Source organism: Ictidomys tridecemlineatus, chromosome 3, assembly GCF_052094955.1.
Source record: "Ictidomys tridecemlineatus isolate mIctTri1 chromosome 3, mIctTri1.hap1, whole genome shotgun sequence".
Taxonomy (NCBI): Eukaryota; Metazoa; Chordata; class Mammalia; order Rodentia; family Sciuridae; genus Ictidomys; species Ictidomys tridecemlineatus.
In genome coordinates, this window is record NC_135479.1 from 20,428,162 (window position 1) to 20,448,085 (window position 19,924).

General features: G+C 41.6%; 2 protein-coding genes across 3 annotated transcripts in view; both read left to right on the forward strand.

Annotated features, from left to right (window-relative positions):
• Acly (ATP citrate lyase) overlaps window positions 1-7,570 on the forward strand; it is a 40,100-nt gene extending 32,530 nt beyond the window's left edge. For both annotated transcript variants that reach the window (XM_013357033.4, XM_078042035.1), the window contains 7 exons: window positions 1,953-2,107; window positions 2,512-2,662; window positions 2,858-3,001; window positions 4,958-5,071; window positions 5,378-5,460; window positions 6,137-6,213; window positions 6,608-7,570. In XM_013357033.4, coding sequence (XP_013212487.1) covers window positions 1,953-2,107; window positions 2,512-2,662; window positions 2,858-3,001; window positions 4,958-5,071; window positions 5,378-5,460; window positions 6,137-6,213; window positions 6,608-6,702 — 819 coding nt within the window. In that variant the 3' untranslated portion in view covers window positions 6,703-7,570. The remainder of the gene's footprint in view (window positions 1-1,952; window positions 2,108-2,511; window positions 2,663-2,857; window positions 3,002-4,957; window positions 5,072-5,377; window positions 5,461-6,136; window positions 6,214-6,607) is intronic.
• A 1,302-nt stretch (window positions 7,571-8,872) lies between these two features.
• Klhl11 (kelch like family member 11) lies at window positions 8,873-19,834 on the forward strand. The gene is made up of 2 exons (XM_005321860.5): window positions 8,873-9,501; window positions 14,325-19,834. The coding sequence occupies exons 1-2, from the start codon at window positions 8,957-8,959 to the stop codon at window positions 15,904-15,906; spliced, it is 2,127 nt and encodes a 708-aa protein (XP_005321917.1). The 5' UTR covers window positions 8,873-8,956; the 3' UTR covers window positions 15,907-19,834.
• The last annotated feature ends 90 nt before the right edge of the window (window positions 19,835-19,924 follow it).

Genomic DNA, 19,924 nt, shown 5'->3' on the forward strand with positions numbered 1-19,924 from the left:
TGTACCTGGCCAATATTCTTGATGTACAAGGACTCTTAGGAGTAAATGTTAAAAGACCCAATGACCACCAGGTATAGTGGCACATGCCTATAATCCCAGTGTCCCTGGAGGTTGAGATAGGAAGGTTGCAAGTTCAAAGCCAGCCTTAGCAACTTAGCAAGACCCTATCTCTAAATAAAATAATAAAAAAGACCTGGGGATGTGGCTAGTGATTAATTCTCCCTGGGTTCAATCTCAAGTACCAAAATAAAAAAAAAAAAGATCCTGTGACCACTGGAGCATACCTGTATTCCCAACTACTTGGGAGGCTAAGGCAGAAGGATCACAAGTTCATGGCCAGCCTGGCGAACTTAATGAGACCCTGTCCCAAAATAAAATAGAAAGGGCTTGGAATGTAGCTCATGATAGAGTGCTTGCTTACTATGTGCACAGGCTGGGATTGTGGCTCAGTGGTAGAGTGCTTGCCTAACCCATGTGAGGCACTGGGTTTGATTCTCAGCACTATATATTAAAAAAAATAATAATAAAATAATGGTCCATTGACAACTAAAAAATATATATATTGGGGGTGCTGGGCTTGTGGCTCAGTGGTAGAGTGCTCGCCAAGCACATGCAAGGTTCTGGGTTTGATCCTCAGCACCACATAAAAATAAATAAATAAAATAAAGGTATAAATATATATGTGTGTATATATATTTTAATATTTATTTTTTAGAAGTAGTTGGACACAATACCTTTATTTTATTTGCTTGTTTTTATGTAGTGCTGAGGATCGAACCCAGGGCCTCGCACGTGCTAGATGAGCACTCTACCGCTGAACCACAATCCCAGCCCCATATATGTATATATTTTTAAAAAGGTAGAGGGGGGTAAACATAGGTAGGAAATGTCTTTTCAACATGAAAAAAAAATGTACCACTTCACTTTATGAAAGGAACCAAAATAAAACCAATACCAATTTCCCCTAATAGGTCTGCAAAGATTAAATTATTTGATAATAAATTATGTTTATACAGGTGTGAGAAAACTCTTGCATTCATTTATTATTGATATGAGTGGAAATTGATAAAGCCTTTCTTTAGGCAGTTGAATAGTTTCAGGTTTATTAAATTGTTTGCTAGGTGTGGTGACACACTTTGGTAATCCTGGTGACTCAGGAGGCAGAGGAAGAGGATGGGGAGGTCGAGGCCAGCCTGGGCAACATACCCAGACCCTATCTTAAAATAAAAAGGACTGGGAATGTATCTGAGTGGTAGAGTACCCTGGGTTCAATCTCCAGCACCAATAAATAAATTTAAATAAATAAATCAAATGTCATAGGGGATAATTAAAGAAATGTGAAGAAATGAAGTTGGACACAATTGTTTGACAATTCTGTTGTGATGCCCCAACTCTGGAAATGGAGAATTCAGGAGTTCAGTCCCTTTCATCTTAGTAAAGAACGGGTTGAGAGGTCATTCCACCATTTCTACAGCTCTGTGTGTCAATACATTCTTGGTGGGGTGTTTGCAGCTATATCTGAAGTGTTTTAAAGATCTCCTTTGAGGTTCCTGCTTCAGTTTCTTAGCCAAGTGAGCTTGGCTGGTTACTGAGCCTCAGCCTGGTTTCCTCTGCTGTAATAGAAAGAATGATTCTGCTTTGTGAAGTTAAAATGAACCAGTGGATGTAAACCGCTTAGTGCGCCGCCTGGCCCAGCAAATGCTCAGTAAAGGTTGGAACTTGTGCCAGTGTCAAGTGGGTACCAGGTGTGGTGCCCTGTTTTCTATACTGCATGTGGTCTAATCAGAGGGCTTTTGCACTTAGTCCTTGGGAACTTTGGGAATTGTTGCTTGGCCACCAGAGTGGCCAAATCATTCCTGGGACACTTCAGTTCTGAGAGCACAGATGGTGGAGCTACCGAAATCTATGGTGGTCACCATAGCCCTATCTTCCTCTTCCTTATTTCTGCTCAGGAGCTGGGTTTGATCCGCAAACCTGCCTCATTTATGACCAGCATCTGTGACGAGCGAGGACAGGAGCTCATTTATGCAGGCATGCCCATCACTGAGGTCTTCAAGGAAGAGATGGGCATTGGTGGGGTTCTTGGCCTCCTCTGGTTCCAGAGAAGGTGAGTTAGTGACCTTCCCCTATCAAAAGAGTGGGGCTGGGACAGCTTGAGTAGTGTGTCTAGGGTTAATCATCTTCTTTTTTTTTCTTTGATATAAAGAAATTGAACTCAACCATTGAGCCACATCCCCAGCCCTATTTTGTATTTTATTTAGAGACATGCTAAAAATGGCTGAAGAAATAGATTTTAAACCCTCATTGCTAACTCTGTCTTAAAAGTAGCATTTGAAAACAGAGAAGTCCAGAGGTTATGCCTTGGAGTTGGCATGAGACTTGATTGCAAGGGAATTACCCTTCTCGAATTTGAGCCATTTGTCTGGGGAGATGGGAGAATGGGAGTGTGGCCTTGTGGCTACTGGCCTTTATTCCATCTCTCCTCTCCATGCATCTGTATATATCCTCTAGGTTGCCCAAGTACTCTTGCCAGTTCATTGAAATGTGTCTGATGGTGACAGCTGATCATGGGCCAGCTGTCTCTGGGGCCCACAACACCATCATCTGTGCCCGGGCTGGAAAGGACCTTGTCTCCAGCCTAACTTCGGGGCTGCTCACCATTGTAAGTATTGTCATTCTGGGAGGTGAATAGGAAGGACATTGGGCTTTGACATCTGGCTGCTAGACTGCAACAGGGTCCTAGAAGGAGCCACTGAGTGTAAAACCCTGGACTGGGGCTGTTCAGGCATCCTGGATTGGTTTGTGAAGTTGAAGATAACTTAAAGCTCAGGGCAGGATATGCTTGTTTCTACTATAGGGGGATCGGTTTGGGGGTGCCTTGGATGCAGCAGCCAAGATGTTCAGTAAGGCCTTTGACAGTGGCATTATCCCCATGGAGTTTGTGAACAAGATGAAGAAGGAAGGAAAACTGATTATGGGTATTGGCCATCGAGTGAAATCTGTAAGTTATCTATCTACTTAATGGGGGGTGGAACTATAGGGTGGGAGGTCACAGAAGGTGATCGGTTTAGTGAAAACACCCATGCTCCTAACTTGCAAAAGCTAAAAGCTATGGATATGTCAGCAGATGCCAAGTGTAAGGCAGCTGATCTTAGTGGTAAAGCACCCCTGGGTTCAATCCTCAGTACCAAAAAAAAAAAAAAAAGGTGGGGGGTGTGGTTAAAGAAACCTGTCGGTGGCCTTATGCTTGATAATGCCTCTTGCCTCAGTGGCAAACAACTCCACACATCTCAGTGGCCTACAAGGGCAAAGGTTTATTTTTTGTTCACATTACATGTGCTCCAGGTTAGGAGCTGCTCTGTTCTCTGTCATCTGTGCTGCAGAGCACCCCTTCTTGGGTCTCATTTCAGAAAGAAAGTGGTAATGGCAGATCAGTGGGAAGGCTCTAACACTTCCACTTGGAAATTGCTCTGCTTTATTTTCCATCGTGTTTCGGATGGGTGCACCTAATATCACTGGGGTAGGAAACTCATAAATATCAACACAAGCCAGACATCTCAGCAGCTCAGGAGACTCACAAGTTCAGTTCAGACCAGCCTCAGCAACTTTGCAAGATCCGGTCTCAAAAAATAAAAAGAGCTAGGGAAGTAGCTCGGTGATAGAGTGCCTCTGGGATGAATCCTCAGTACAAATAATTATTATTACTTCGGGAAGCACAATTGGCAGAGACAAGTGGAGAAAGACAATAAATATTTAAAAGTTATTGTCTCATGTCCCTGTAACATGTTACATGTTACATGTACAAAAAAAGAGAAAGAAGACATAGTTGGCAGCTGCTTAGGGCCTTATAAGTAGGGGCAGCTTCTTAGTAAGTCCTTGACCCTGTAACTCCAGAAACCTCATTTAGTTGGACAGTTCATTGATCTAGGTGAGAAGTGTGAATCGCATTAAACAAGAGGGTCAGGTGTGTGACCCAGGACACCCCAGTCTAGGCATCTGATTGCTTTTTAGTCCTCAGTTTAGACATCCAGAGGTTGCTTGATGAGCAAGGACTATATTAGAACCTGCCAGGGGTGGTCGTTAGCTCTAAGGACCATTCCATCCAGGCCCTGCAGAACTTTGCTCAGGTTCTGAACAGGTCACGCCTTTCTAATCTACAGCTCAGGCCCTCTGTCTAAGATCATGCTATACCTGCTCTGCAGCACTCAGGCCTTGGACTCCATCCTTTCTGAAGTCTGTGGGTTTGCTGAAGGAGGATGCCACTGGTATTGGGATTTGCTGTGTGTCTAAATCATTTCACTTCCCCACTGACAGATGTGGATTTTTTTGTTTTGTTTTGATTTTGGTACCAGGGACTGAACCCAGTGGCATTTGACCCCTGAGCCATATCCATAGCCCCTTTTTATTTTTTATTTTGAGTTGTTGAGGCTGGTTTTGAACTTGCAGTCCTCCTGCCTCAGCCTCCTGAACTGCTGGGATTATAGGTATTTGCCACCATGCCTGGCTAGGTGTGGGTCTTTGAAGAGATGGTTAACTCCATTCATCAAAGGTCTAGAGTTTTTCCTCAGATTGTGGGGATATTTTGCCACCTGACTCTTAGCATGTACTTCCTGAGTGTAAAACCTTGTTAGCTTGACTAGGCCCTAGTGGCTAGAACCTAGGTCTTCAGTTGGAGCACCTGCTTAACACTGCATGGCTAACTTTTTGAATGTCTCCAAGGCATGTAATGTAGAAGAACCTACAAATGTTTATTTTGAGACATGAGTGGACTTCAAAAACCTTCAGCACCACAACAGTGTCATAATCCCTGCTATGTGGAATAGTGCACATGGATGAGGTTCTAGAATCATTTCCAGAATAAGATGTGTGGCTCTGACCATTTGTAACCCAAGTATGAACATTTCCCTTGAAAGCAGTATTGGAGTGGGTTCCTCTATAACTTTGGGTCCATTTTTAGATAAATAACCCTGACATGAGAGTGCAGATCCTCAAAGATTACGTCAAACAACACTTCCCTGCCACCCCGCTGCTTGATTATGCACTGGAAGTGGAGAAGATTACCACCTCAAAGGTAATAAAGGGAAAATTCGCTACTCGTGTTTCTGGGTGAGTTTCTTAGGGGAAATGGAAAGCAGTTTGGTTGTATGTTCAAAATAAAATCTGGTTCCCTGGAAATTTTTATTTTTGTTGCATAAATTGAACCAACAGAAGTGTGTACTAGGCATAGATTCCTTTACTGTACACTAGGAATTGAACTGACAGTCTACAGCACAGTTTATAAGTGATTTTAAAACTCATAGTAATAGTAGTAACAGTGCAAAATTTAAAAAAAAAATGAGAAATGATGTTAAATGCTTTGAATTTTTTGCCTTCCCAGAAACCAAATCTTATCCTGAATGTAGATGGTTTCATCGGAGTTGCGTTTGTAGACATGCTTAGGAACTGTGGGTCCTTTACTCGGTGAGCACTGCAGTCATTTTCTTCTTCAGCTTTGATTTTTGTTCCTTCTTCCCAACCGTTGCCGACAGCTCGGTCCTTGTCCCCAATGCCAGTCCAATAACAAGGACATGGTTTTGAGAAAAAGGAAAAAGGCAGTTTATTTCTTTGCTAGCAAAGGAGAAACACAGGGGACTCCTGTCCCAAAAGCTGTGATTCTGCCCATCAGCAGGAACAGGGGTTTTTTAAAAGAGGTGATTCAGAGAAAATGAGATTAGGGAGGAGAGATCAGGAAGAATGGATCAGAGAAGAGAAGATGAGGGAGGAGAAGATTAGGGAAAAGAAGAGCAGAGAAGATAAGATCAGGAAGGAGAAAAGGAGGAGGAGATCAGGGAGAAGCAGGTTGGGAAAAAGAAAAAAAAAATGTAAGTTTCAAAGCCACAAGGGATATAGTCAGCATCAGGTGAACCCCTGATACACAATTATGAGTAATGTATGCTCACGATAGAGAATTTAGAAAGTATAAATATAAAGAGGTATAAAAAGAAAACAAATGTTGTCTCTAACCCTACCACCCAGAGCACTTCTTTTTCATTTTGAAACCAAAGAGCTGCTTATCCCCAGGCAGTAGTTACTGGGTGCCTGGAGGAGGACAGTCATGTGAGCCATTTAAAAACTACAAGTTGATTGTGTGTTGCAGGGAGGAAGCTGATGAATATATTGACATTGGAGCCCTCAATGGCATCTTTGTGCTGGGAAGAAGTATGGGTTTCATTGGTGAGTTTACTGTTGTTTCAGGCAATTTTTTCCCTTTAAGCCCCCATAGTTAAGCTGCACCACTTACCTGTGTAGTAAATATCTATAACAGAGATGTCACACTTTTCTTAATTGTCATTCTTAATCCTTTCTTTCTTTAATATTCCCCTTATTTTTACCCTTGTTCCTTTATTCTTAGGAAGGACTCTGATTGCTAGTCTAGGAAAATGGCATTAAATAACAGTTCCCCTTTTGCCAAGTGGCTGGTTTTACCTGTGGAATCCAAATTTACTTCCCCATTTCTTTATGCCTGCCCTTTTTTTGTGTCAGGAAGATTTTTTCCCCTCCCTCATCCCCTGCCCCTCACCAGGCTTCCAGACTCTGTGAACATAAAGATGTATTTTCTCTATTTCAGGACACTATCTTGATCAGAAGAGACTGAAGCAGGGGCTGTATCGCCATCCGTGGGACGATATTTCATACGTTCTTCCAGAACACATGAGCATGTAACCAAGCCAGGAGTCCTAGCACTGTAAAGTGAAGACAAGAACTCCTTGGGAAATAGCATGCAGACAGCTGGCAGTGGAGCCTGCTATAGGATGGGTCTGAATTGTAAGCTGCCACTGATATGCAGGCACCAAAGACCAACAGCCATGGTTAATGCCTTTTCAGTCCACACAAAGAAGCTTAATATTTTTTTTTATAAGCATAGAAATAAAAAAAAAACCCAAGCCAATACTTGTGTCATTTTGCTCTGCTACCTGCTGTATTTATTATATGGAAGCATCAGAATAGTATACTTCCTCCTTGTAGGATGTTATGATGTCACTTTCTTTTTTCTATCAGTTAAACATTTTCCCCTGCTTGGAGGAAGGGGATGAGACTTCAAGATATTATACATTTAAAGTATCTCCTGATGTCTTGTTTTTCTTCTTCCCTTTCCTCCTCCTCATAACATGAAGAACATTGTATTAATTTGATTTTTAAGAATCTTTTTCTATGGATTAAGGATTTATTTAGCACCCCACAGAAATGTTCTGTATTGAAGATCAAGGTCTGCTTACATGGGGAGAGGGGTGTATGTGGGACCATTGCATCCTTTGCCATTGTCAAAAATTCGTGGAGTAGTAATTTAAAATGTAAAGTTGTAACCTACATATGTTTAAAATGGAAAAAGCAAAAAGCTGTGAATGTCTTGTGTCTTATGTCTTATGTTCTCTGTATTTATGCAGCTGACTTGTCTGTCTGTTACTGAAGTGTGGGTCCAAGGACTCGTCCCAGTTACTTTGCATCTATAATCCAGAGATTCTGGGTAGCTGCCATCTGTCTCTTTATTATTATAGTTTGGTTTAAATAAACTATAGTAACAATGAAAGCATGCTGCTGTCTCATGTCATCCATATTCTTTTATCTGTATTCCTTCAAACTGTACTAATTCAGTACTATTTGGTTTTAAATTTTTTCACTTTTTTTTGGGGGGGGGCGGTGGGTGGTGTGGCAATCAGGGATTGAATACAAGGGCCCTCAACCACTTAGCCACATTCCCCAGCCCATTTTTATTTTATTTTGAGACAGGGTCTTCCTAAATTGCTGAGACTGGCTTTGAACTTTTGAGTCCTCCTGCCTCAGTCTCTTGAGCCCCTGGGATTGCAGGTGTACACAACCACCCTGGATTTAGTCCACCCCTTGAAAAGAAAAATAGGAATAAAACCTGCTTTGCTGGGCAGATGGTGTTTGAGGATAGCCCAAGCAACTCAGACCCTGTCTCTGTGTCCTTATTTCCCTTTTGATTCTACTATAATCCTCCACAAAGACACCAGTGATTTTGTGTGTGTGTGTGTGGTGTGGTGTGGGTGGGTACTGGGGATTGGGGGGCACTCAACCACTGAGCCACATCCCCAGCCCTATTTTGTATTTTACTTCAAGTCAGGGTCTTATTGAGCTGCTTAATGCCTCGCCATTGCTGAGATGGCTTTGAACTCTCAATCCTCCTGCCTCAGCCATGTGCCACTGGGCCACCGTGCCTGGGGCAACAGTGATTTTTCAAAACACATCAAATGGAACCACTCCTTTGCTTCAAAATCCAAAATGGCTTTTATTCATCTTTTTAACCATTGCGAAACTGAACTGAAACATTACCCCATTTAGTCCTCACCGTGACCTTTCAAACTAGGTAACATCCCGTTTTTAGAAAACAATAATTCCGTTCACCCTTATCAATTTAGCTGAGGGTCACTTTTTCTTTCTTTTCCCGCTTAAATTATTTTTCTCCAAATCCATTTTACTAATTTTTGGCGGTGTTGGGGATCAAACTCCCAAGCCATTTTAAGTACAAAGCCCATGTAACGACCGTTTAACTGGGTGATGGACCTAGGTAGCTTAGGTGTATTGCGGACTTAACCTGGGGGTGCTTTACCACTGGGCTACATCTCAAGTCTTCCGAGACAGGGCGCCCTGAGATCCTCCTCCCTTAGCCTCCCGAGTCACTGGGGTTACAGGGGTGCGCTACCACGCCTGGCAAGGTGGTTTTAACTTTACAAAACGTGAAGCGCGAGCGCGACTTAAAGGGGAAAAAGCCATTTACTCCCGAGGTCGGTGGGAGCCTGAGGCTGACCGGCGCGGTGCTGCGGCGCATGCGTGGCGCGGCGGCGGGCGCAGGCGTGGCTCCGCCCTGCGCGCTCTATTTAATCCCAGAATCCTTCTGTGTCGCACTAGAATGGCCGCACCGTTCTGAGGCTGCGGATACCGGCGCGGCGGCGTCAAGATGGCGGCAGCAGTGGCGGCGGCGGCAGCAGCGGCGGCTGCAGCTGCATCCCTTCAGGTGCTGGAGATGGAGAGCATGGAGACGGCCGCCGCCGGCTCAGCGGGACTGGCTGCCGAGGTCCGAGGCAGTGGCACGGTGGACTTCGGGCCCGGGCCCGGGATCTCTGCCATGGAAGCAAGCGGGGGCGATCCTGGCCCGGAGGCTGAGGACTTCGAGTGCAGCTCCCACTGCTCGGAGCTGTCCTGGCGGCAGAACGAGCAGCGGCGCCAAGGCCTTTTCTGCGATATCACTCTGTGCTTCGGCGGCGCCGGAGGCCGCGAGTTCCGGGCCCACCGCTCCGTGCTGGCTGCCGCCACCGAGTACTTCACACCCCTGCTCTCGGGCCAGTTTTCCGAGTCGCGCTCGGGCCGGGTGGAGATGCGCAAGTGGAGCTCCGAGCCGGGGCCCGAACCCGACACGGTGGAAGCAGTTATCGAATACATGTACACCGGCCGCATTCGCGTCAGCACCGGCAGTGTGCACGAGGTGCTGGAGTTGGCCGACAGGTAGGCGAGGGCGGCGGGGCCGCGCCGCGGACCACAGTCACTGCACTGCTGCGGGGCAGCCAGTGAGTTGGGCACCGAGGATGCAGCCGGGATTCTGCCGAAGGCGCCCTGCCCCCAGGGAGCGTAGACTGCAGGTGGAGGGACAAAGGCGATGAACAGCAGTCAGTATGTGATGAATGCTGTGATGACATTTAAAAGTAGTGAGACTCGTTGTTGAGGAAAGACCTTTCTGAGAGGTGATATTTAAACCGACCTCTAGATGTCAAAAAAAATACTGGTGCAAAGATGGAGGATGAACATCCTCAGGCATGATCCCGTTTGTCTTACGGAGGGAGGGACTTTAAAAAGGAAAATCCTTTGAGGTGGGATCTAGTGGGTGAAGGGAAGAAAGGGTGTGTGACATGCGTTGGAATAAGGAGTTTAGATTTTACTGAGTGTAATGGGAAGCTGGGTAAGGAAATGATGTGATTTAAGTATTTTAAAAGATAAGTCTATTACTATGGAAAACGCTTTGTAGGGAGCGGGAGTATATGTTCCAGAGACTGTGAGGAGGCAGTACCTTTTTACATCCTCTATTTTAACAGATACCTAGTGAGCACCTATTATGGGTCAGGGCAGACTCTAGACTCTAAGGTACTTGGAATCCAGCCTTGAGCAAAACAAATGAAAGCCCCTTTCCTCTTTGAACTTACATTTGGAGACAGTAGGTAAAATATAATCTGTTGAATGATGATTATTGCTCTGAAAAAATAGCATGGTGGAGGGTACATACATACAAAGCCCTGATGGAGAGGAACTGACTTTTAAATTGGGTGATAGAGAATACCTTTTGCAAGGAAATAAAGGAGGTAAGGTAGAGAGTGTTTTGGGTATGAGACATAAGTGCAAAGCCCCAAAATGGAGCTGCCATTATGGGCTGTGTGGCTGGATAGAGGGAGCTGAAGCCTTGAGATGGTAATTCTGATCCTCTAGGGCCTCTGGAAGCATAGGAGCTTTTACTTTGAATGAGATGACAAGAAGAATGGTGTAATTTGAAAAACTAGCAGAGACTAGTGTAAGTTGTTGGAATGGTGGTGAAAGCTTGGATTGAGAAGGGAAAGGAAAGGTGATGGGAAGGACTGACATCTGTTGTTATATTCTCCTCTTCCCCCTCAGTGTTGGAGATCAAACCCAGGGCCTCCTGCATGCTAGACAAATGCTCTTCCACTGAGCCCCACCTCTAGTGCCCCTCCCCTCACCAACATCTGTATTGTGAAGGTCAAGTTATTGTTAAGATGTGGAAGGTTGCAGAAGAGCAGGTTTGGGAGGAGGGTCAGTTTGAATTTATTCAAAGAGATATCTAGGTAGACGGTTGGGTTACAAGAGCATCCTTGAGTTTTAGGCATCATGGTACATGCCTATAATCCCAGAAACCTGGAGGCTTAACCAAGAGGATTGTGATTTCAAGGCCAGCCCCAGCAAGTTAGCAATGCCCTCAGCAACTTAGTGAGACCCTGTCTTGAAATAAAAAATGAAAGGGCTGCTAATGTTGCTCAGTGGTTAAACACCCCTGGATTCAATCCCCTGTACCAAAAGAAGAAGAAGAAAAGCATTGAGTTGCTAAGTCAGGTTATGGGGGGGAAAAAAATCAAGAAATCATGAGGAAAAACAATGCAAGAAAAGCCGTACAAGCAGGAACATCTTGTTAAACATGAATCTTTATATTTAAGAAGAAAGTATTGGAAGCTAGACATAAAGATTGAGGGGAAAATAGCATATAAATGGTAATTAAAGTCATGCAATGACTGAAATTACTTAGAACAGTGTGGGTAGAAAAAGGGAAGGGGGAAAGGGGCAAGCAAAACAACCCTGGAATTCTCTAAAATGATAAAGAAGCTAGCAGAGGAGACTAATCTTATAGAGGTGTAGAAAGGAAGAATGTCAAGGAAGGAGTAGCCTCTAAGTGATCATTGGAGGTTGTGATGGCATTGACAAGAGCCTGCAAAGACTTGCTATAAAGAGGATAGGGCTGGCCAGGCATGGTGGTGCATACTATAATCTTAGCTACTCTGGGGCTGAGGCAGGAACGTCACACATTTGAGGCCAACCTCAGCAGCTTAGCAAGACTGTGTCTCAAAATTTTAGAAACTGGTGGGGAGAGGAAATATTGATGTTACAGGAGTTGGGGGAATGATGAAGTATGAGGCTGGATTAATTAGAAGGCAGGGCAAAATGGGCATATCCCTGAGAGGGAGTTCCTTAAATGAAAATGTGAAGAGAAGGGTCATTGTGCTCAATGAAGCTTTGTTTGTTTTTGTCCTGTGACCTTGTGTTTTTCAGACTTGCCCCTTTTGGTGGGAAAGTAAGGGTAAGGAGAGAGGACTCCAAGCAATTTACTTTTAAAACTATCAGGGAGGGAGGATGAGCATCTGCCTTGTGTCTGACACTATTCTAAATGCTTTGCAAACATCTCATTTTATTTTCCCATCAACTCTTAGCCTCCATCCAAACATATTCTGTTGGTGGTCTTGCTTACCTAGCGGGAAACTTGTAAGGATCAGAAATAATAGCACATGCCCCCAGCATAATGCCTGTCACATGACAGATGCCAAGTGTGTGAAGTGTTGTTTTCAGAGAGCAGTGCTTCCAAACATATGTCTAAGGGAACATACCTCAGAGTTACCTGTAGCACCTGACAAACATAGAGGAGCTTAAAGGCAGCCTAGGAATCAAGTGACCCTGGCACCCAGTCTGTGTGAGCCATTAGAGCCCTTCCCACTCCCCCTTGTCTTTGTTTTATATCTAATATGTATGTTTTCATAAGAGGGTGAAGGCAGCCTTTCTCATATTTTTATCATCATACTTAGGGTAGTTATTAAGCACAGTAACCTTAATAACAAACATTTATTGAATTAAGATGGGCCTAGTTTGGTGAAGTCATCTTGATATTTTTTGAGGTTCTTCTCAGCTCTAGAATTTACTCTTCTTAAAGCAGTTGTCTCAAATTGGCCACCCTTGGGCTGAATGCTGCCAGATTTATGATTTTGGCTAAAACTTTGTGTGTGTGTCTTCTGTAGTGGGTTTTTTTTTTTTTTTTTTTTTTTTTTTTTTTTTTTTTTTTTTTTTTGTGGTCCTGGGGATTGAACCCAGGGCCTTGTGCGGGGGAGGGAAGCACTTTACCAGGAAAAATGAGCTATATCTCCAGCCCTCTTCTGTGTTTTAAATGAATTGACTTTAAGTGGGCAGGCAACATCCTATCAGCTACAAGCCAAACTACTTTCTTCTGTTTTTTAATCTACACTGTCCTATACATGTGTTTTTTGTTCTTGTGCTTGTATTTTGTTTCCTGATTTCAGATGGTAGAACTTGCCTTCTTGTCCCTGCTTTATTGAGAATCTAGTTCAGAACAAAGCCCCCTAGTCACCTCATCCTCTCTGATAATCTAAAAAGAATCCTCTGGTGAAGAGGAGAATAAGACCTCTGACATAAAGCCTAGACTACTCTTCCTTTTGATATCTGACCAGAGTCTCCAGGAAGTCACAGTTCCTGTCTTGCTCTTACTTTAGATTATATAGTCATACTTGATAAAGCCTTTCACCAAGACCTTGCCTTATGTAAGATGACTGGGTATGGTGGCACATGCCTGTAATTCAGTTACTTGGGAGGCTGGGTGCGGTGGCACATGCGTGTAATCCCAACAAAGCAGCTTGGGAGGCTGGGACAGGAGGATCAATTGTGAGTTCACAGCCAGCCTCAGCAAAAGTGAGGTGCTAAGCAACTCAGTGAGACCTCTCTAAAAAATACAAAATAGGGCTGAGGATGTGGTTCAGTGGTCAAGTGCCCCTGAGTTCAATTCCTGGTACCCACCCCCCAAAGAAAATAAATAAAAAGAGCTGAGCATGTAGCTCCCACACCCTTCCCCAATGGATCCCCAATACTGCAAAGAGCAAAAGAGAAGACCAATGGCTAGGCATAGTGGTGCATGCCTGTAATCCCAGCTACTTGGGAGTCTGAGGCAGAAGAATTGAAAGTTCAAAGCCAGGTATAGTGGCACACGCCTGCAGTCCCAGTGGCTTGAGAGAATGAGGCAGGAGGATCTTCAGTTTAGCCAGCCTCAGCAAAAGCAAGGCGCTAAGCAACTCAGTGAAACCCTGTATCTACATAAAATACAAAATAGGGCTGGGGATGTGGGTGAGTGGCCGAGTGCCTCTTAGTTCAATCCTCAGTAATCCCTGCCCCCATCCTCCCACCCCCCCTCCCTCCTCCAGAGAAGAAAGAAAGTTAAAGGCTAGGGGAGCCACTTAGGGAGACCCTGTCTCAAAATAAATTTTAAAAGGAGCTGAAGATGTTGCTCATTGGTAGAATCCACTTAGGCTCAATCTCCAGTACCACAAAAGATAAAGAAAAAAAAAGGAAGAGACCAGTGACTAGCAAGGAATTAGGAAAGAATGGCAGAGACAAGTTTGGTTTGGAATTTGCCTTTGCTGATGATAAATTAAAATGAAAATAAAGTACAAGACTATTTATTGTACTTTGTTTAATTATGTTCCAGAAAAATCTTACAAAATTAAAAACGTATTTTATACCTGAGTATATTTTTGATGTATGATATATAATTATATATAAACTAATATAAAAATGTATTTTTACATAAAGGTGAATTTTACTTATACTTCTAAGTATACTCTTTTCTAGCCTGTGCTTTCTGATTTAGGGAATTTTTTCTTTTTAGATGTGCATCATGTGAGATTAATATTATTTGTTTCATTTATGTGCTTTCAAAATGCAACCACAGAAGACATGCACATTTGAAAACTAATCTTTTACTTTTTTCTTAATTCTAGATTCTTATTAATTCGCTTAAAAGAATTTTGTGGAGAATTTCTCAAGAAAAAACTTCATCTCTCAAATTGTGTGGCCATTCATAGTTTAGCGCACATGTATACCCTGAGTCAACTTGCTCTAAAAGCTGCTGATATGATACGGAGAAATTTCTACAAAGTCATTCAGGATGAAGAATTTTATACCTTACCTTTCCATCTCATTCGAGATTGGCTTTCAGACTTGGAAATTACGGTTGATTCTGAAGAGGTTCTCTTTGAAACAGTTTTGAAGTGGGTTCAGAGAAATGCTGAAGAGAGAGAGAGATACTTTGAAGAACTTTTTAAATTGCTCAGGTTGTCCCAGATGAAACCTACCTATCTTACTCGACATGTCAAACCAGAGAGGCTGGTGGCCAATAATGAAGTTTGTGTCAAGCTGGTGGCAGATGCAGTGGAGAGGCATGCTCTGAGAGCTGAGAACATACAATCTGGCACATTCCAGCATCCCACTTCTCATGTCTCATTGTTACCTCGCTATGGACAAAATATGGATGTGATCATGGTTATTGGAGGTGTGTCAGAAGGAGGTGATTATTTAAGTGAATGTGTGGGATATTTTGTTGATGAGGACAGATGGGTGAACCTGCCCCATATTCATAATCACCTTGATGGACATGCTGTGGCAGTAACAGAATCCTATGTGTATGTTGCTGGATCAATGGAACCAGGGTTTGCTAAAACTGTGGAAAGGTACAACCCAAATTTGAATACATGGGAGCATGTTTGTAGTCTGATGACAAGGAAGCATTCTTTTGGGCTAACAGAAGTTAAGGGGAAGTTGTATAGCATCGGTGGACATGGCAACTTTAGTCCTGGCTTTAAAGATGTGACTGTTTATAATCCTGAGCTTGATAAATGGCACAACTTGGAATCAGCACCAAAGATTCTTCGAGATGTCAAAGCGCTCGCCATCGAAGACCGATTTGTGTACATTGCTGCCCGCACTCCTGTGGACCGAGACACTGAGGATGGGTTGAAGGCTGTAATTACATGCTATGATACAGAGACTCGACAGTGGCAGGATGTGGAATCTTTGCCACTTATTGACAATTACTGCTTTTTCCAGATGTCTGTGGTCAATTCAAACTTTTATCAGACAGCATCATGCTGTCCCAAGAGTTATTCTTTAGAAAATGAAGAGGCAATAAGAAAAATTGCCAGCCAAGTGTCTGATGAGATCCTTGAAAGCTTGCCTCCAGAAGTCCTAAGCATTGAAGGAGCAGCCATTTGTTATTACAAAGACGATGTTTTCATTATTGGAGGCTGGAAAAACAGTGATGATATTGACAAACAGTACCGGAAAGAAGCCTACCGATACTGTGCAGAGAGAAAAAGGTGGATGCTCCTTCCTCCCATGCCACAGCCTCGTTGTAGAGCCACTGCTTGTCACGTCAGGATCCCATACCGGTACTTGCATGGCACACAGAGATATCCTATGCCTCAAAATCTAATGTGGCAGAAGGACCGCATCAGACAGATGCAAGAAATACATAGGCATGCCCTGAACATGCGGCGAGTGCCAAGCTCCCAGATTGAATGCTAAATTCTCTTAACACATGCAGTTTATAAACTGTTCTCCATGTTTAAACATGAAGTTGAAGATACCCAGACTGTTACTTGAAAAAGTATGTCGATAACTTATTTTCTACCTGGAATGATTTTAACTCAATGTAAAGGAAGTATAGTTAAAAACTGAAGAATGGGAAACCGAATTCAATACATGGTAATTTTTGTTAGTTTGTGATCTTTATCTGTCTTTAGTTTGTGTGTGTGTGTACAAGCTAAATAAGATCTTATTAAAGACAAGTGGAAAAAGCAGGTCTAATTATTTGGCTGTTTTTCTGCCAACAAGTTGTAACTCCTTTGTCTTAAGGGATTTATGTTTTGAAAATGCTTTAAGTACCAATTTTGTTTGCACATTTCCTTTGATATTCCTTTTCGTTTTTTATAGAATGGTTGGTTTCAACAAGATCAGAATTTATGCATTAAGCCCTGGTCTGCAGGAGGCATGTGCAATAGTGAGACTGAAATTTAAAGGAAAAAGCACAATATTTTAGCAAGATGATTTCAGAATGTTTGCATTGATATTTTTTGTATGTGTTTATCTAGAAGTGCTGTTTTGTTCATTTCTAGGTGATTGGCTCATGGTTTTTTGTTTTTGTTTTGTTTTTACTTCTTTAGCAGCTATTTATAGACTTCAAGCCTTCACCCTGAGATATGGTAGTTGGCAAAAAATTGAATCCAGAGGAAGTTACATATGTGAATTTGTTTAAGAAGTTTTTTTTTTTTTTTTAACAAGAAGATGAAGAAGAAAAGTATTATAAGTGTAGACTGAGAAATCAAAAGAATTTAAACTTTTTTTTCAGGAGTTGCAGGATTATTTGAGGATATGTTAATGAGTTTAATGCTTATGACAATCGATACTCAATGCCTTCAGTTTTAAGTTTTGTTCTAATGCATGTTATGTAGAATCTTCATTTCTTTCTAAAAGAAACTTTTCAAAATGGAAAGAAAGTAACAATTTGGAGAAATGTTGCTAAAGAGAAGCCTTATTATTTTTGGCCCTGATATAATATGTTATCCAGTTGTCCTAGACTTGTATTAGAACTTTGCCTGAGCCTAGAATGCCAAATTTGGGTGCATTAATCACTGCAACTTTCCTTTAATTTTGTGCATTATTCTGATTCTCTGACACTCCTGAGCTTTATATGAGCTAGCATTCGGGCTGATTCTTTCAGCACTCGGTTAACATAAAGGACTCCTATTTGGTGGTTTGCAGTGTGGATCCTGTATTTTCAGAAATGTCTTTACCTTTTTAAAAAATTCTGGAATACCATTTTAGAAGTCAAAGTCCAAGTGCAATGATTTTTTTTCCTCCAGCCTATAGTTAACCACCTACAGGTTGATAGTGATCAAACTATCAAACCATCAAGAAAAAGGCACAACCAGAAACTTTGGCTTTCAAAAAACTTTCCTGAATTTTCTAAATTGTATTCCCACCTAGGATAAGTATTTTTAATAGATTGGAAATCGGCTTTTAAACCATTTAATTTAAACTGGAGTAAGGATGGGAAACTGCAAGTCTGTTTCTTCCTATGAATACATTATTATCCTATCATACTACTACATTTCTCTCAATTTCCATTTCTTCATAGTTATTTTTTAGAAAGCCATTTGGGTTCTGAGAAGCACTAATTCTTGGTTGGGAGAGGTCTATGCAAGTAAGACAGAATCATCAAAGCTCAGTGATTTATCTCTGATGGGCTCTGCTAGCAAATTTACTTTTCATGGTTATGTTGAAATAATTTAGTATCTCACTAGGATGCCAGTTTTTCTCCAAAAGAGAAATATTGTTTCTTTTGAAATATTGTTTTTTTTTAATTTTGAGACAGGGTCTTGCTAAGTTGCTGAGGCTAGCTTAGAACTTGCTCCTGCCTCAACCTCCTGAGCTGGGATTATAGGTGTAGGCTGCCCACACCCAACCTGTTTGTTTTTTTATCTCACTTTCAAGTTGTTTATAGGGTCATTTTTTTTTCAATGATGTGATAGAATGATAACTAATAAGATTTAGGTATAATCTGGTTTTAATAACTTGATCAAAACTGTTATTTTTTAACTCAGCAGGCAGCCTAGGCCTTGACTGAAAGAAGGGGTAAGTCCTTCATTGCATGATGATGTGTGCAGGTTTTCCTCACTACTGAGTTTCTAATTTTTATATTTGAATTCACAACTGTGACTTCACATAGTAACTTGTGTTTCTAAAATATCCTAACTCTCTTGTTGATAAGGAAACAAACCAGATTTGCTTAAATCTGTTCAAGGCTGACATTCTGAAATTCTAAACTGGAAATAAGACTATTTGGAATGGTTCTAATATTATGATCAGGCCTCAAGTGGCTGTTTGGGAAAGTTTTCCTTTTGATGAAAATTCAAAATGGTGTTTGGTAATTTAAGCAGTTTTTAAAAACACAGCTTAATAAAAAAAAAACAACAGCTCAATGAGTACTCGTGCAAACCTTTGTTCTATTGCTTTTGTTTTTCTTTGTGAAAGGGAGCGAGAGGAATTGATAATACCAAAAAAAAAAAAAGTAATAACTATACATAACTTTTGGTGAGGCTGCTTTCATCTTAGAATGGGGTATCCTTGAACTATACCTACCGTAACATGGTTTTTAAAAAAATCAGCAGTATAAATTGAGAATGTCAGTCATGAGCTTAGTGTTTAATACATCTCACTTGGAGTTATTTGCATGATTAGTCTTGTGTATCTTGATAGTCAGCTTTGCTTTTGGTATGCCAATTCAAAAATAATGTTTTTGCTAAGAGCTCTTAGAATTAATTGACATCAGTTTTATTTTGATCACCTGGTTTTGTATAGTATTTCTGGGACCAAAACATTTATATTAAAGCAACAACACTTGACCATTTTAACGTAGAGCATAAGTTTGAAGCCAGAAACAGTTATCTATAGAAGATTTGTGTGCTTTTGTGTTTTAACCCTTTCAGGCTGCTGGCTAGGCAGTTTCTAGAGCACTCTTTTTCCTCACTTATCTCATGACTGGTGTAGCATGTGATATGTTTAAAATATTTCATTTTGTGCTTCATGATTGTCATATCAACACTATATTCTAGACAGGTGAGCTGAATTATACATTTATTTACTCGGTCTGATCAAGCAAAACTAAAGGAATTTTTTTGGTACTTTCCTCAAACTGAGCTTAAATAAAAAGGATATATCAGCCACATTTCATGTCTTTGAAAGTAAACAGTATCGTGAAACAAACACTCTGCCTACACTAGAAAAATAGGGTGCTTTAACTGCCGAATATTTGAGAAACTCATCAGTCTCTCCTCCACTGTCAACCATTTTGACACAGCTTGTCACTCCAGTTTGTGACTTTCTTAAGAAGAGTCCTTATTGTTGTTTGATGCTCACATTATAACGTAGGTTCTGGCCACTGGACCAAAACCAAAACAGCTTATAGTTGAGTGCTACAATACAGTAACATAATAGTCATTTTGCTTTAAGGAATTTAATTAATCAAATTACTGCTCTTTATCCATGGCTCCTGTAGGGCTTTCCTCTTACTCTGTGACCATTCCTACAAATATCTTACACTAAAGCACATAAGCTAAAGCACTTGTTAGCTTAATCCTCCTACTTCATGCACTCGTGAAAAGCAGTGCTTGCTAGGTATTTGAAGATATTACAATCCATGTGCTAGGGCTCATTGAATTATTTGTAAGATTGATATTTAGTTGTTAACAACTTTCTGGGCTAGCAGTATCCAGGCCCCTATGCAAGGTATAATCTTGACTGTCTCCCTTCAAGTCAGAGGAGATGTAGTATTTAGAAGATTTGAGACATTATGTATTAAAATAACTTGTCTTATGTTACTGAAGCTATCTTGCTCTGTGTTAAAGCTACTAATTGTCTCAATGTAAGTTTTCAATAAACATATTTCTTTAGAGCTGGTTTGCACTGTGTGATTTTTTTAGTTGTGTACTGGTGAAGTTAATTACATTCTTCCCCTACTCCCTCATTTATCCAACCCTTGCTT